The sequence below is a fragment of the Fukomys damarensis genome, unplaced genomic scaffold (genome assembly GCF_012274545.1).
Source record: "Fukomys damarensis isolate Sample0158 unplaced genomic scaffold, DMR_v1.0_HiC HiC_scaffold_39, whole genome shotgun sequence".
In the NCBI taxonomy this organism is placed as follows: Eukaryota; Metazoa; Chordata; class Mammalia; order Rodentia; family Bathyergidae; genus Fukomys; species Fukomys damarensis.
The window spans coordinates 1337414-1353601 of NW_022900951.1; the positions used below are offsets into that span (position 1 = coordinate 1337414).

The following is a 16188-nucleotide window of genomic DNA, read 5'->3' on the forward strand; positions in this document are numbered from 1 at the left end:
AGGGATGACCGAGGTCACATAGTGAGTGACCGTCACTGGGTGGTGAATACGATGAAGACACTCCGGGGATATGTTTCAAAGTCGGGGCTCATGGCCCAGACAGAATGCAGCACGAGTGTCTGATATTTTTATGTCACTGTGTAGAACCACAAGCAATTTAAATCTTAAACATTGTTGATTTCTGAAATTTTCCATTGAGTATTTTGGTTCAAAACGTCGCACTGAAGAGGACCGGTGTCGTCTGTGTTTTTGTCTGAGGTACCGGGAATCGAATCCCGAGAGTACTGAGCCACATCTCCAGGCCTGTTACTTTCGAAGTTTTCTAGTCTGAGCTCTTTCTGCCAGATTTCCCAGGCCGGCCTTCAACTTAGGATCCTCCTGCCTCAGCCTCCCAAACAGCTGAGATCACATGCGTGCCGCACCATGCCCGGTTTGTACTTTGACGTTTTCTGTTTCTTTGTTTCTGCCCGAATGAAACACGTAAGCTGTGCTCTGCCCATACCTTACCTTGACATGAGGTGGCCTAAACCTCATTTCTCGCTCATCCCCAAACATAAAGACGTACCTTCCATACCGGGAGCTCCAGCCCTCAGAAATTCTTGAAGATTTCCAAATCTTTCTCCGTCACAGGAGGAGTCGGGTCCCAGTCGCTCTCGGGATATGTTTCAAAGTTGGAGGTATCACCGTCGCCGGATAACTTGGGCACGATGGGGGGCTGCGGGAATCCCACGAAAACACAATCATGCTTGGAAAGAAACGGTGGGGGCTCGGATTTGTGTACAACACCCGTGTGAGAGTGTGGGGTGCAGGACTCCCGCAAGCAGCAAAGTCAGCCCTTGTATCACGGCTGCTCCCATTGAAATACAGGGGGGATTTGGCTCCGTGGCAATAAAACTTTGTTTATCGACACAAACAAAGGGCCAGGTTTTGACTGCAGTTTGTAGTTTGCTGATGTCTGGATAGAACATGGTTCAAGCCCCATGCAACTCAACAACTCTGGCTGGTGCACAGATACCAACTATATTTTCTAAATTCCCAGGAAATTCTTATGCTTTATTGAAAGCCTTCTCTGGAGTGTGAGAGAAACCATTTTTCTCTTTAGCCCTCCTTAGTTCAGGGCAAGGGTTATGAGGTGATGCGTGGATCCCAAAGTCAAGCCCAGAACACGGCTGGGCATCGTGGGGCAGGCCTGACGTCCCAGCACTGTGGGAGGCTGAGGCAGGAGGATCTCAAGTTGGAGCCCAGCCTGGGCAATTTAGTAACTGAATAAGACCCTGTCTCAAAAAAAAAACAAAATTAATAATAAAGTAAAATAAAATGCTGAGGATGGAGCTCAGGGTGAAGGACCTCGGTTGAATCCTCAGTACTGGAAAAAGTAAATGAATAAAACTTGATCAAGGTGCTTGATTTTGACAAGTTTGACAGAAACCGTGAAGGCGCACAGCTCCCTACCTTGGGGGACTGGGGAGAAAAGAGGACTTGCAATTACTTCCCTAGAGAGTATCAACACACATAATCTCTGTGGAGAAATAGCTTTCGAAACAAGCAAGATTTCAGGTGCATTTATCCTTTGGGGCAATGATCTCAACTGTGGAAATTTCTCTTCATCTCCATGGAATGAGCAAGAGAGCGCCCAGGACTCAGTGATTTCACCCTTTAACGGAGGCCTGATGAGGCCAGGACATTCAGTACCGTGGCACAGGATGCACAAGGAACTCTCTGGGAGGCTGAGGCAGGAGGATCCCCAGCTCAAGACCAGACTGGGCCACACGGTGAGGCCCAGAGCAAAGGCCCAGGACCCCAGGACTGTTACAGGAAGGGACGAAAGTATGCAGGGTAGAACCGTAAAGTATAAAAAGCAACACTAGAACCCTTCGGTCTGTAGTCTGTGTTTTGTGTAAAAGAGCAGGGGAAATAATAGTATTTGTACCCATACGGAGTTTTATTTGTAGTGTAAAGAAACTGGAAGAGGACAGGGAAAAATCTAATCAAAGTGATTCCCCAAGGTGGTTTGGAAGTAAAAAGAGAAAAACTTGGCCAAAAAAATCTTTCTACATAGTCCTGGCTTTGGACATAAGTGAATACTGCACTGCCAATTGAACAATGCCCTGGAGGGGCAAGCACTGCGACCCGAACCCCTCACCGAGCTGCCTTCCCAGCCGCCTGCATTTTTTTTTTTTCATTTCAGACAAGGTAGGTCGCTCAGGCTGACTCAAACCTGCCACCCTCCCGCCTCAGCCTCCCAGCGTGTTGGGCCGACGGGCCACTGCATCAGCGGAGGACCCACAGAGCCCAGGACGTTCTGGCCCCCTCGAGAGCTGCGGTGTGCGGAGCGGCTGTGACGTGGGACTGACCTTCAGCTTCCTCTGGGGGACAGTGTCCCAGTCCACGGCCCGGAACCACCGGTGTCGCTTGACGTCTTCCGCTCCGTTCTTCAAAGCAAAGAGGGACAAGCTGGTGAGGGGGAGGGGAGGGGGAGGAAGCCCGTGGGAGACCAAGCGTGGACGTCACGGGGGACACTGACTCCATGTGGGCTCACTGAAGAGCTGTTAGGTCTGATGAGGTCACGGCCACGTTCCCAGGACCCCAGCGATCCCATCCCAGAGGGCACGGAGGGATCTGGGGGTCTCAGGACACCTGGACAGCTGGGCCTCGGGGCGTGAGGCACCTGTCTGCCCGCTGACAGCTCTGTGCGGTATTTTAGAGACCTAGAAATGCCGTGAACGCCCTCCTCCCACCGGCCTGGCCGCGTCCTGCAGCAGCTCCACCGTCCTCTTTCCTGGGGGTCTTTCTGATGTGTGATCAGAAACCCGGTGACGGCTGCTGCCCAGCGCCGCCCAGCAGAAAGGCGGATCGGAGACACACGGCGCTGTGTCCTTGTCCACCCGAGTCCCCAAATCTGCGACTCCCGGCTCCTCCCTGACGTCAGAAGGGCCAGGAAAGGTCACCGTTTTGGGTCCACTTGGGACATGGAGGCGGCTGGGACGGCGCAGCTGAAGACCCTGGGGAGAGAGGACTCAGAGCTGCTGCGGGACACGGCCAGGCCGGCGGGAGGAGGGCGTTCACGGCCAGAGTGGAACGTTGAGGGGAGTTGATTGCCATGCGCCTTTTACTGTAATACAGATGACTTGTAGCGATCTGAAAGTGGGAAGTAATAGAAACACCCACGATGGATCAATGGGTCAAGAGGATAAAAACAGGTCGTGGAGTAGTATTCAGCCATCAAAAGGAACAGGACCAGACAAGGGCAAAGCAAGAGAACAGTGTACGCTAAGGAAGCCAGACAGAGAAGTCGTGTTGAAACGGCTCCACTTACAGGAATGCGAGAATGACAACCCCTCCAGAGACAGAAGGTAGATGGGTGATTTCTTAGGGATGTGGGATTAGAAAAAAACAGCAGACTGACAGCAGGGACCGGACTTCTGTGTGTGAGGTGTTGAAAGTCACTTAGAGTTGACTGTGGTGGGGTGGGGGGACATACGGTGCCTAAGTGAAAAACCACTAAGGTGGGAGTAGCAGGGTAAACCTGTAATCTCAGCACGGTGGGAAGCTGAGGCAGGAGAATCTCAAGTTCCAGCTCAGCACGGGCAAGTCAATGACTTAGACCCTGTCTCAGAAATAAAAGTAAAAATGACTGGGGATGCAGCTCAGTGCAAAGGCCCTGGGTTCTATCCCCAGTATCGCCAAAAAGGAAGAAAACAAAAAGACAGAGAGAGAGAGAGAGAGAGAGAGAGAGAGAGAGAGAGAGAAAACAAAAGAAATATCCATGAAGTACTATGGATTAATTATTTTATGCAGACAAATTGGTTCTTAGTTTTTGAATTCGACCCCCAAAAGGCTTTAAAAAAAAAAGAAAAATAAATAATGACAGCCGGCCTTGGTTGCACGAATTAAGAATCCCAGCGCTGGCGGGGGAGTGGGGAAGGCTGAGGCAGGAGGGTCGTTTCAAGTTCGAGCCTAGCTCGGGCTACACGGTGAGTTCAAAGCCTCTGTCTCCCCAGATGGATCTCCCACCCATCGACCCAACAGGGTGTGCAGTGCACAGCGGGAAGCCGCCGATCCCCCACCAGGGAGTCGCTCACCGACCTTCATGTTCCCCAACCGCCTCGTCCGGTCCACAACCAGCAGCTTCCGGATGAGGTCTCTGCGGGGAGAGCAGGAGGCGGCACCTCGGGTGAGCCGCGCCCCTCCCGGCCCCTGCCTCGCCCCTTCCTCTGTCCCTCCGTCCAGGGAGGCCAGGTTTTCTGAACACACAGCCCGAGTTCGGGGGAAGGGTGCGGGTTAAATTTTGGTCAAGGAAATGGTACTTAGGCGCGAGGGAGCACTACACTGCCGGGAAGAAGGACTTGTGCGGAACCGTGTGCCCCTGGGAAGACAGGCGAGCCTCGCTGGTCCCTGCCTTTGCTAAAGGACGGACAGAAGGAAGCAGGGAGACCGAGCCAACTCACTGGGGAAGGGGTGCAAGGTGTGGAGCAGGGGAGAGGGGAAGGGGACCAAAAACAAACGAGGATGCGCCGTGCTCCACCGGGAACGGACACGGTACGCACTGCGGACCCGGACTTGCAAATATTTTAACGAGCGAGGAAAACAAGACTGTGGCACACGGTGGATCCACGTGTGCCTGGGCTTTTAGTTTTTGCTTTTTGATTTCTTTTGTTCTGTTTGTGGGCGTGCTGGGGATTGAACTCAGGACCTGGCGCTTCTGAGGCAGGCACGGTGCCACCGACTCAAACCTTGACGGTGTTTTTGAGTCTGTGGGAGGTGGTGTCGCTCAGCTCGGTCTCTTCGCGCAGTGCTCTCCGGATCTCCTACTCTTCCCACTTAGTTCTTTTGCTCTGTTTCAGAGACAGCGTCTCGCTGTGTAGTTCGGGCCGGTCTTGAGTTCACTCGGTAGCCCTGGTTCCCCTCAAATTTGCAACGATCCTCCTGCCTCAGCCTCTGGAGTGCTGGCACGGCAGGCGTGTGCAACCACGCCCAATTTCTGTTTTCTTTTGATAAGGACCGAGAAAATAAACAGTTCATTTCTCCATTCGATGCACCGAGCTTCCTTTTCCGGTTAGGAGATCCCGGTACGCCCGTGTACCCATTGGAGAAACGCAGAGAAATAAGGACAAATCAGAGCTCATCGTGGTTAAAAAAGATGCCCAAAGGACGGCCACGTGGATTAGCTAGACGATCAAAAGAGCTTTTGTATTGCAGAAAAAAACTGTTATTTCCTCCACCCTACACGGCACCTTGAACGCAATGCACCGTCTGTGTTACTAAAATCCAGCACACGCTAATGCCCTGAACAGCGTCCAGAGCACCGTGCAGCCCAGCCTTCCGGGTTCCGTCCAGATGAGCACCACGGGCCTCGGTGCTCTTCACCGAAAGGGAGGGCAGCAGACCGAGGGTCACCCGGGGCCAGGTGCCGCTAACAGAGAACAGCGGAAACCTTCTCCCTTCTGCTGAAACGGAGCCGGGCCCAGCAGAACTGAAACACAGCCCAGACGCTGCAGAAAATAAACGAAATAATAAAAGTAAGCACCCCGAGGGTGGGAGAGAACTCACTTTGCACTGAAATCCAAGTGTCTGGGGAAGTCGATTCTGCCCGCGAGGATTTTCTGGTAGATGCCGAACGGATTGTCATCGAAAAACGGGGGGAACCTGTTAGGGAAATAAACACGGTTTTGAGGTGGAGAGATGGAGCTGGGCGTCACAGAGGGTCCAGGAGAGGCGGGAGGGGTCAGAAGGGCAGCAGCCTCGGACCACAGGTGCGAACGCGACGGACAAAGAGCAAGGTCTCAGGGACGGGGTGGGATTCAAAACATTCACAAAGCACTTCCGGGCGCGCCTGGGTGGACTGTGCAGGTCAGGCTTTCGGGTCTTCCCCTGGTACTCGGCCCCTTCCCCTTGACTATTTCTACTCTGCTCCCTGGCCCCCGTGATGTGAGCGTCTCTCCTCCCCACGTCTGACCGCCATGAGGTTCCTTCCTTGGGGCAGCCGACCACGGGCTGAGCCCCCCGAGATCCCTGGGGCAGCCGACCACGGGCTGAGCCCCCCGAGACCCCTGGGGCAGCCGACCATGGACTGAACTCTCTGAAACCCTGAGCCAAAACCAACCTCTCCACTTTCAGCGTTGTGATCAGATAGTCTTTCCCTTTTCCATGCGAGCACCCAGCACCCACTGTGGAAATGCTTTCCTGAACTTACTGTAAACACCACTGTGGTCCAGAGCAAGAGCTTTCCTATGGCTTCCTTGCTCCCTTCCCCAGCAGAACCACCTCTGCCTTCAAAATCTCCTGGTCCCACACCGAGACGGTCGGTGGAGCGTGGGAAACAAACCGCTCCGGCTGGTGAGGGAGATCATTTTTACCCCTCATAGCTTTCTGTCTAGTGTTGTCTAGAAGCTTTCTTTTCACTGGACAAAGTACTCAACACTGACAACGGAAAGGAGGAGAGGTTTAAGTTGGCTCAGGGTCCGGAGGGCTCAGTCCGTGCTCGGCTGCCCCCAGGCAGGAACATCACGGCGGGCGGACGTGGGGTGGACAGATGCTCACATCACGGGGCCAGGGAGGAGAGAGCAGGGAGGGCCGGGGCCTTGTTCCACGCACGTGGCCGGATGGGCAATGTTGTACATCATTGTGGAAGCCAGGATCTACTATGGATGAATTTCAGCCGTGCCCACTGTGGGGAGACAAGGCCCGTTTCTCATCTGGTACCTGTAGTCAGCAAAGATCGACCCCCATGGTCTCCCAATTCACAGCCTGCAGCTCGTCTTTGTCAATAAAGTTTTACTGGTTCCCAGCCGGGCTCATCCGGGTAAGTAGCAACGGCAGCCGCTTCAGAGGGAACCAAGGGGATACGTGGTTGTTGTGCGGCCTGCGGGGCTGAATGATTTTACTCTGGATTTTCAGCGTCCTCGGAGGCTCGCAGGTTAAGCGTGACACCAGCGGGGCAGAACCCTGTGATCCTGTGGAGTGGGGCACAGGTGCGAATCCCGTTTCCCGAGACTGAACCCCAGCGCGGTTTTCCAGGACGCCCTCCGGGAAAGACGGCGGCAGCGCTGGCGAGGCATGAATGCAGATCTCTGGACACGAATCAAGCAAAAAGTACAGATCGCTGCCTGTGGCTAGATGTTTTGCGTATAAAAAAATAACGATATCCCCTGAAAATAAGTCCCGTGGGGGAGAAAACTTCAGTAAGAGCAGGTCTTATTTTGGGCCTGAGACGAGGAAGGATACTCGCTAAGGCCTGACTATCGCACCTTTTCTTAAGACGGCACCAAACTCTAAACAGACAGCTGCACTACGTCCTGCTTGCTGGTAGAGGACAGAGATTACGGTCCTCACATCCAAACCAGCAGACCCAGCCGGGGATGGAGCTCAGGGGCACCGCACCTGCCTCGAAAGTGCGAGGTCCTGAGTTCGATTCCCGGTACCAGAAAAACAAAAACCAAACAACCCGCCAAACAAAAAAAAGACAACCAACAGACCCGTATTTTCTAACAGGGTTAATTACAAACATAATTTTGAAATCTGGTCAACAAGAGAACCACACACTTGGTGCTTCGTCATTGTAGATTCCAGCTCTATAAATTCAATGATCTTGAGACTAAAAATAGGATGGGAAAACAGCTGTGCTGGTTGGGAACACATTCAGGCTGATGTGCCGATTTTCTTGCCTTTCTTGTTGAAATCATGCAGACAAACAAGTCCTCCCGAGGGCTCCACACTGTATTGTTATAGAGATTATTGAGCGCATAGGGGAGAAGGTGGACGGTTTACATTCAAATAATACGCCTTTAAAAAAGAAACTTTTGACTTTTTTTTTTTGCAAAATATTTGCTGTTCATACAAGGGATAGGACGGGGTGGGGCGGGACTCCATTCGCATTATTGATTTAAACGAACTGGCCTTGCTCCTTGTGAGCGGGAGGTGTCAAAAATGACATCTGTCTCTCTCTCTCTCTCTCTCTGTCCTGTTATTTTTTTTTTCTTCTTAAAAGCTCTGAGGGTCCAAGTGGGTATTTGGATGCAAGACCTTTCTGAGACAGAGAAGAAAAAATATCTAAATCGTGTAAAGTGGATATAAAAGTCTGCTCTTAAAGATGCCATGGCAAGCCCGGCTAGCATCCGTCTCCTGAACGGTGGGCACAAAAATAGGACTGTATTGATCTCTAAACATTTGTCATTTGAGCCAGACAGTGGCATATTTTATTTATTTATTTTGGGGTGTCTTTTTTTTGTTTTGTTTTTTGTTTTGGTACCGGGGATTGAACTCGGGACCTGGCCCTTTCAAGGCAGGCGGCGGCGCCACTGAGCTAAATCCCCATCGCACTGGCTTGGATTTTGTACAACGTATTCACAGTATTTCAAATTGAAGACAGGATCTCAAATTTCAGTCGATGGACAGCTGTCATAGGCTGGTGTCTAAAATTGGCCGGAAAATCTATCGCTCTAAACCCGAATGTACAATGGACCATCGAGAAGACCTGGGCCAGGGGTTTGGCTCAGTGGTTCCGCCGCCTGCCTGGCAAGCGCAAAGACCTGAGTTCGATCCCCGGTACCTCCCCCCAAAAAAAAGCAAGAAAGAGAGAAAGAAAGCCGTTGGCTGTGGGTTTCTCTTGTGTAATAATAATTAAGCCACTCCTGTCAACACCGCAACGTTCTGGTTTAAAAGGAAAATGAAAGTATTCCTTAATGTAGGAAAGTATCCCTGAAATCTCAGCAGAAGGAAACGAGGTGTCTAAAAAGTGTGGGTAACAAACGCAGGGTTTCTGTTCCTTCCCCGCCGTGTTGGACACGCACTGTGTACCCAAGGTGGCTTCCAGGCGATGGGCTATTATATGAAATCATTATGCTGTAAAATAAAATACACACGGAGCAGCTGTGCATGTGCCCCTCCGCACTCAGGGGGGCCACTGAGTAGTATTAAGATTCTGGTCTCTTTTTTTTTTTTTTGTCCCATTAATACTTTGTCTACTCTTTAAAATTTGACTTAACTGCTTTTTGAATTGATACTTCCAATTTTATATTTCGGTTATTTGAAACCCGTATCTGATAAAGGTGTTAGTTATTCCCATGCAAAAAAAGAAAAAAGAAAAAACCCTCCCTCCCCCTTTTTTGGGCAGTATTGGGGATTGGAACCAGGGCCTTCGCACTGAGCGAGCACTGAATCACAGCCCCCAGCGGCTCTTTGTTTTAAGACAGGATCGCACCAACTTGCTAAACTGTCTCAGCTGCACTCAGTTGGGATCCTCCTGCCTCAGCCTCCCAGGGCACTAAAGTGGCGGGAAGCACCCCCGCCATTCCCAACTGAAAGAAACTCCTATGGATACTATGGGATTCTTGGAGATAAAACTGTAATGAACAAGCACATAAATCTGAAAAAAATCTATAAATCAAGTAATAAATATGTCCGATTCCTGGCAACCCCCAGGCCCGCCTGCACTCCTGAGATTTACCGTCTTGCCTAAGGCCGGCATTTAAACTGATTAAGTCTCTAAAAGGTCGGGCTGAGAGGAAATGCATCACGGAAAGGTCAAACGGAGCCCTGCTGGGCCGTTACAGACGTGCAACATTAAGACCTGCTTTCCTTGGTGGGCATCAGGGTGGCCCCAGAGCTGTGTCCATATCTGGACCCCAGCACCTGGGATGGGGCCCGACTGGAAACGGGGCCCTGCAGGGGGAACGGGAGGTTTAGAGACAAGCCCGTCCTGCCTCAGCCTCCTGAATCCAATGGCAGCATCCTCACGAAAGATGCAGGAGGAGACACAGATGCAGAGGATGAGGCAGAGACTGGAGTGGTGGGGCTGCAGCCCAGGGCCGCCTGGAGCTGCGGGAGGAGGCAGAGGCAGGAGGGTCTCCCCTCCCAGGAAGCTCCCGAGCCTGCCCCTCCTGACAAATCAGCGGCAGGTTTGGTCCCTCTTGTTTCACAGCGGTCAGCAAGAGGCTTAAAGCGACTTGCGAGGGAGAACTGTAAAAGTCCACACGCAAAGAAACAGAGCAGCAAGTCCCCGAGGTAGGGGGGGTGTGGGTGATCTGGAACTGCGAGTGTTTAGGGGGCCACAGGGGAAATTTCAAGACAGTGGTGGTGCACGCCTGTCACCCCAGCACTCGGGAGGCTGAGGCAGGAGTATCTCCATGACTTCTAGGCCAGCCTGGGCTGCACAGCAAATTCAGGGCCAGCCCTGCCTCAAAAACCCAAACCAAGAACAACAGTGTGCATGCGCGTGCGTGTGTGTCTGTGTGTGTGTGTGTGTATGTGTGTGTGTGTGTGTGTGTGTGTGTGTGCAGGGGGAGGCCGCGTGCTACTCCCAGGAGAAAGGCCCACGCGTGTGTGTCTGTGTGTGTGTGTGTGTATGTGTGTGTGTGTGTGTGTGTGTGTGCAGGGGGAGGCCGCGTGCTACTCCCAGGAGAAAGGCCCACTTGCAGTGACGTGGGGAAATTGAACGAGTGATTTGGGAGAACAGAGGAAGAAGGATACAAGCAGCCTGCAGCAGCTCTCGTGTGTGGAAGCAGCTGGTTTTCTCCAAAGTAAATGCTGAAAGTCAGATTTCCCCTGCCTTTTGTACCCAGGCTTACTTTCCCCGTTGTCTCTCACTCGCCAACTGTGTGGGGCCTGAAGAGGAACAGCTCCACCATGGGGGGCTCTAAACCCTGCACGCGGGAGGCCGAGGCAGGAGGATGGCAAATTAGATCCCGGCCCGGGCCACTTGGCGAGGCAGCCGTTCCGAAGTAAAACACTTGTCAAAAGGGTTGGGGACAGAGGTCAGTGTGAAGGCCCTGGGGTCACCCGCTACTACGACGACTACTGAAAAAGCTGAGTCCGAGTAGCAGTAAACAGAGTATACACTTATCTAACTACGTAACAGGATCAGAATGTGTCACACAGCGTCTCCAGGTAACACAGTGGAAACATTCTATAGATTTTCATCCATCCTACTTACGCCACCTCAGTGCATCGGATCGTCTCGCTCATGTTGTTACATATGCTATACATCAAAGTGTTTTTAGGAATGCCTTAGTGTCAGGTCGCTATGGGTGACACACTACCACGTACTGCACAGTTATGTCCGGCACATAATTGCACGTGCACGTGTATGTTCCAAGGACTTTCTCTTTTGTTTCTATTCTGGTAACTTTCTGCTGCAGTCTAACAACATCCTAGTTTCGCCTGACGCTGCGTTACTAATTTTGCATTCGGAATACGACGCAAGAGCACAGCTCGCCTCTGCGTAATCTTTGTGCCGTTGCACTGTAAGTGTTACATTGTAAGAAAGTGTTACTTTGTGGTAGTTACAGGGTAGCCCAGGCCAACGCCGTCCACGGACAAGGGCGCCCCCTGGTGGCCGAGTGCTCAGCCGAGCAGGAAGACCGCTCTCTGATCCGGCCCTGGTGGGTCCCGCCCTGTGTGGACCAGACGTCTACACTGCGGAGCCGGCCTGCGGGAGAAATGGGAGAGAGGACGCACAGCATTGGTGGCTCCTGGACGCGTTCTGAGAACAGGGAGCGGTAGGCTCGGGGAGGAAAATGAACAGATAGACGACAGGTAGGTGGGCAGGGCGCTTCGTGATAAAGAGACGCGGGGGAGATCGGCCGAGGGTGCGTGAGCTGGAGACAGAGGACGGAGAAGCAGACAGACGCGCAGACAGGCAGGCAGACAGGTGGGTGATGGATGGTTTCCCAGGCCCCCGGGCCTGTGGTTCCCCGCCCCACGTCCGCAGGGGAAGCGGGTGACTGCCTGGCTCCTCCCAAGCTGGGGACCCGTGCCCCTCGCTGGGCAGCCCGGCAAGAGCAAGAGCCTCCCTCTGCCGCTACCCTGGTTCGCAACAGGAAAGGCTGATTTCCGGGTCAAAACCTCTGCTTCTGTTTCTGCAGGGGACTCATGGGACCAGCTGCCGCCCTAACTCGGACGACTCGTGACCCCTCTCCTCGACAAGCGGAAGAAAAATAAAAGTGGGAAGGGGCCCGGCTGGGCGGCACACGCCTGTCATCCCAGCACTTGGGAGGCTGAGGCAGGAGGATCGCCGTGAGTTCCCAGCCAGCCCGGGCTCCACGTCCCGAGACAGACCTTCGCCGGTGTGAGGAAGCACAGATTTTCTAAACGCTGCCAGGGTCTTCCTGGAGTTTGAGCCAGTCCCGAGAGAGACCTTCGCCGGTGTGAGGAAGCACAGATTTTCTAAACGCTGCCAGGGTCTTCCTGGAGTTTGCCTTTCTGCCGTAGTCTCGCCTCAGCGAGCTCAGTCCAGGGAAGTGTCCGCAAGCATCCCGAGACCTGGCCGGGGACGGGGTGGGCTGGCGGAGGGTTAGGGTTCCTGGGCCGCCGGCCCCGCGGTCCCGCTCTACTCACCCGGACAGCATCTCAAACATGAGAATGCCCAGCGCCCACCAGTCCACCGCCCTGCCGTGGCCCTTGCTCTGGATGACTTCGGGGGCCAAGTACTCCGGCGTCCCACACAGCGTCCACGTCCTGCAGCGGGCGGGGGACACAGGAGCCCACGGTCAGCAGGGTCAGCCACACACAGCGTCCACGTCCTGCAGCGGGCGGGGGACACAGGAGCCCACGGTCAGCAGGGTCAGCCCGGCCCGGCCCGGCCCGCGCATGGTCCCCCGCACGCGCACAGCCGGTGTGAAGGAAACTTGTGGGAGGCGACGGTGAGGCTGCACAGCACGTGGGAGGCCGTGGGCTACGGAGTGAATTTAGGGGCACTACAGAGGGAGACCCTGCTTCAAAAAAACAGAAAAGAAAGAAAAGAAAGGAAGGCGGAAGGCAAGAGGGAAGGAAGGGACAAGTAAATAATAAATAGGGGGCCGCAGAATCCTGGCACGCCAGGACGCTGAGGCAGGACAATGTCAGGATGAAGACCAGATGGGGCGGTAAGTGAGACCTGGTATCCACATCAGAAATAAAAACTACTTCAGTATGAAGGAAGGTCCTGGGTTCCATCCCCAGCAAGCGGCACCACAGACATGGAAAAAAAATCAATAAAATAGGTCAGGTGGCAGTCAGGCAGGCGGAGGACGGATGGGTGCGTGGGAGGGCGGCCATGGAAGTAGATATACGGACAAAGAGGAGACAGATCCGTACCCACGCAGGTGTCAGTTGAATGTTCTTAATCCAAAAATTCAAAAACCTGCCAAATCCAAAACGCCCAACCCCAGATGACAGCAGCTGTAGAAAATTCCACATCGTGTAACCTGCTCCCCACGTCAGACCGTTCAGAAATACAGAGGCACGTGAGACACAAGGGAATCTCGTTTAGATCTGGACCCGCCTGCAGGAGGCCCAGCGGAAGGCACCTGTGGAAATCTGCAGAGGGTCTTGGGCAGGGGCCCCCTGACCAGGAGCCTCGCTGTGTGCGGCCCGATCTCTCCAGACTCACGGCCGATATCAGGGACACTGTTCCCCACTGGGGGCGCTGGTGTCTGCGGCACTGGGTAGCACACAACAGTCTCCCTGTCGCATAAAATGGCACAGAGAGCCTTTAGGGAACTCACACCGCATCCCCCTCACCCTGCACTGGCTGTGCGTTTCCTGGCCTGGCTTGGATTGAACTGTGGGGGGCATAAGTAGAGCTCAGGTTGGGGTGTGTCTGCGTCACGGAGGTGTGAGCTTGGGCTTCACCTGGTCTCGGGACGCCTCTGCTCTGTCTTTGTTTCTCTCTGCTTTTCATCGACCATGACGTGAACATATTCCCTCCCCCACGGCTGTCCAACATGATGTTTCTGCTTTGGAGCAGCCGACCACGGACTGAACCCCCCAAGACCCCTGGGGCAGGCGACCACGGACTGAGCCCCCCGAGACCCCTGGGGCAGCCGACCACGGACTGAACCCCCCAAGACCCCTGGGGCAGGCGACCACGGACTGAGCCTTCTGAATCCGTCAGCCAAAGTCAATGTCCGCACTTTCAAGTTGTGGGTTCCTCAATCACTGCAAAGCGAATAATACGTCCCTGCTTTGGAATCTCTCCTGAGAACCCACAGGCCACTGTGCTTGTCAAAATGAAATAATTCTGTCTTGCAAGAATTTAATTCAAAAGTGCAGACTCCATGCCCATCAGCAGATGAACAAATAAAGAAAATGTGGCGTTTACATATCAGGGAGTACTACACTTCCTGGAAGAAGGTCAGGTTCGAGTCTTGTGTAGGAAAACGGCTGCATCTTGAGACCATAATGCTGAGTTCAACCAACCGGACACATGAGCCGCAACACTGTATGGTTTTTGTTATGATAGAAACTCAAAGTAAAAAAGTAAAAGAAAATAGAAAGCAGGGAGACAAAGGCTGGGGATTTGGCTCAGTGGTGCCGTCTCCTGCCTCCAAGCACAGGGACCTGAGTTCGACACACGGTACAAAAACAAACAAACAAACAAACAAAAAAAAACAACAAAAAAACACAACAAAAAAAAGTACCTGCTCTGAGATGTCTGCAGTGCGTTTGGCGGAGACCCTGGCGAGGTCGCCGGGATAAATCTCTGGGGAAGTTTTGGATTAAACCGGGCCAAGGATTTGGGAAAGAATTTTTTCAGAGAAACCAAGATTTGAGAAAATGGTTGGGCTCTGGCGCCACCTGCAGGTGGCTGGCGGGAAAGGCAGGATCCGTCCTTTAAAATGTCTTTTCAGCCGCACGGGATGGGGTTTCCAGGAGGCCTCTCCAGGCTTGCGTCCCACGTGTGTGCATCGTTTCCGCCTGCGCTTTGCACGCCCCTCCGGTCGCCCTTATTCCTGCCCTCTCAGCCTCCAGCTTTCCCGCCCATTTCCACACCGCTCCGTACTGGGAGAAATACTTGCACAGTTGGTATTGAGAAAAACGTGCGATACTTGTTTTACAAAGAGGAGATTCTGAACAGCCAAGCTGCCTTCAGGACCTCAAGGTCAAAAAATAAGTGTCCAAAATGTGCCCAGTGCTGCGTCGCTGTAATCCTAGTCCTCCGGGGGCTGAGGCAGGAGGATCGCAAGTTTGCGGCCAATACGGGCAACTTGGTGAACGAGTGAGACCCTGTCTAAAAAATTTTTTAAAAGAGGCCGGGGACAAAGCTCGGCGTGAAGGACCGAGAAAAGAATCCTGAAGTCCTGACTGCCCCACTGGACCTCAGGCGGTGCCTGTATGTACAGACTACATGTTTGTCGATCGACGCTCTGAGCGTGTGAGGACACAGGAGCCCGGGAGTGAGGCTCCTCTCACGTCTCACAGAACCTGCTGAACCCGCACGGTGTCGTGCATCACTAAGGCAGAGCGGGCAGCCTGGGAGGGCAGCAGTGCGGGTTTTCCGTAAGGATCGGAGGGCACTCGCTCTGGGGCTGGATCCCCCAGCAGCCAGGAGAAGCAGCAGAAACACAGCACAGAGACGGCGCACCCCTCCCCAGGGTGTGACTGACATCAGCACAAAGGAAAAGCAAAACGGAGTAAGCGTAGGCGAGGGTGTGGGGACTCGGCGATTCCGGGCACGGCACAGTGTGGGCTGCCAAGACCTGAATATGGGACCTCACACACTTCTCTGGACACCCACGTTCAAGGCAGCAGTGTTTACAGAATCAGAGGGGGTGGAAGGCATCTGTTTCCATGGAGGGATGGATGGGTGGGTGGATGTATGGTTAGCTGCATACCCAGAGTATAAATCATCTACACAATGGAATATAATTCAGCCACCAAAAAGGAAAAATTCTGATTAAATGTACAGCACGGATAAACTCCAAGATGCTTACTGAAACAGGCGGGTCCCAAACGTTCGCTGTTGCACGAATCCTGAAAAAACTAAAGCTAGAGCTACATCCAAACTAGCTATCCCATACCTTGGTGTTCACCTGAAGGAAGTAAAGTCAGGATGTTCGAGGTGCACCTGCGTAACCACAGCTACGGCAGCACACTTCACAACAGCCAGGATACAGCAGCAGCCCAGCTGCCTGTCAACGAGCAAACGGATGCAGATCCCGTGGGAAACGAACGCCGTGGAGAACTACGCAGCTATAAAGAAGAAAATCTTGTCATCGGCGGGGAAAGGAATGGATGTGGACGCCCAGCAGGGAGAAGAAAATGAGTTGGGCATGGAGAGGTTATCAGTGGGGTGGGAAGCAGGGAGGAGAACACTCAAGAGGATGGAACATTGGCATCCGTGCCCTGTAACTGCCCCTGTAGCTGTAAACGAGGACGGTGAGAAGTGAGGAGCTGACAGTGTACAGCAACAGAAGGGTCTGAGGAGCAGTG

General features: G+C 53.3%; 1 protein-coding gene across 1 annotated transcript in view; it reads right to left on the reverse strand.

The window, feature by feature from the left end:
* Positions 1-565: 565 nt before the first annotated feature.
* The window catches only part of Prkx (protein kinase X-linked), a 30456-nt gene continuing 14833 nt past the window's right edge, over positions 566-16188 (reverse strand). Inside the window, exons 6-10 of the mRNA XM_033760249.1 lie at positions 12334-12457; positions 5551-5646; positions 4087-4144; positions 2355-2432; positions 566-715 (exon numbers count right to left, since the gene is read on the reverse strand). Of these exons, the coding sequence (XP_033616140.1) occupies positions 590-715; positions 2355-2432; positions 4087-4144; positions 5551-5646; positions 12334-12457 (482 nt within the window). The 3' untranslated portion in view covers positions 566-589. The remainder of the gene's footprint in view (positions 716-2354; positions 2433-4086; positions 4145-5550; positions 5647-12333; positions 12458-16188) is intronic.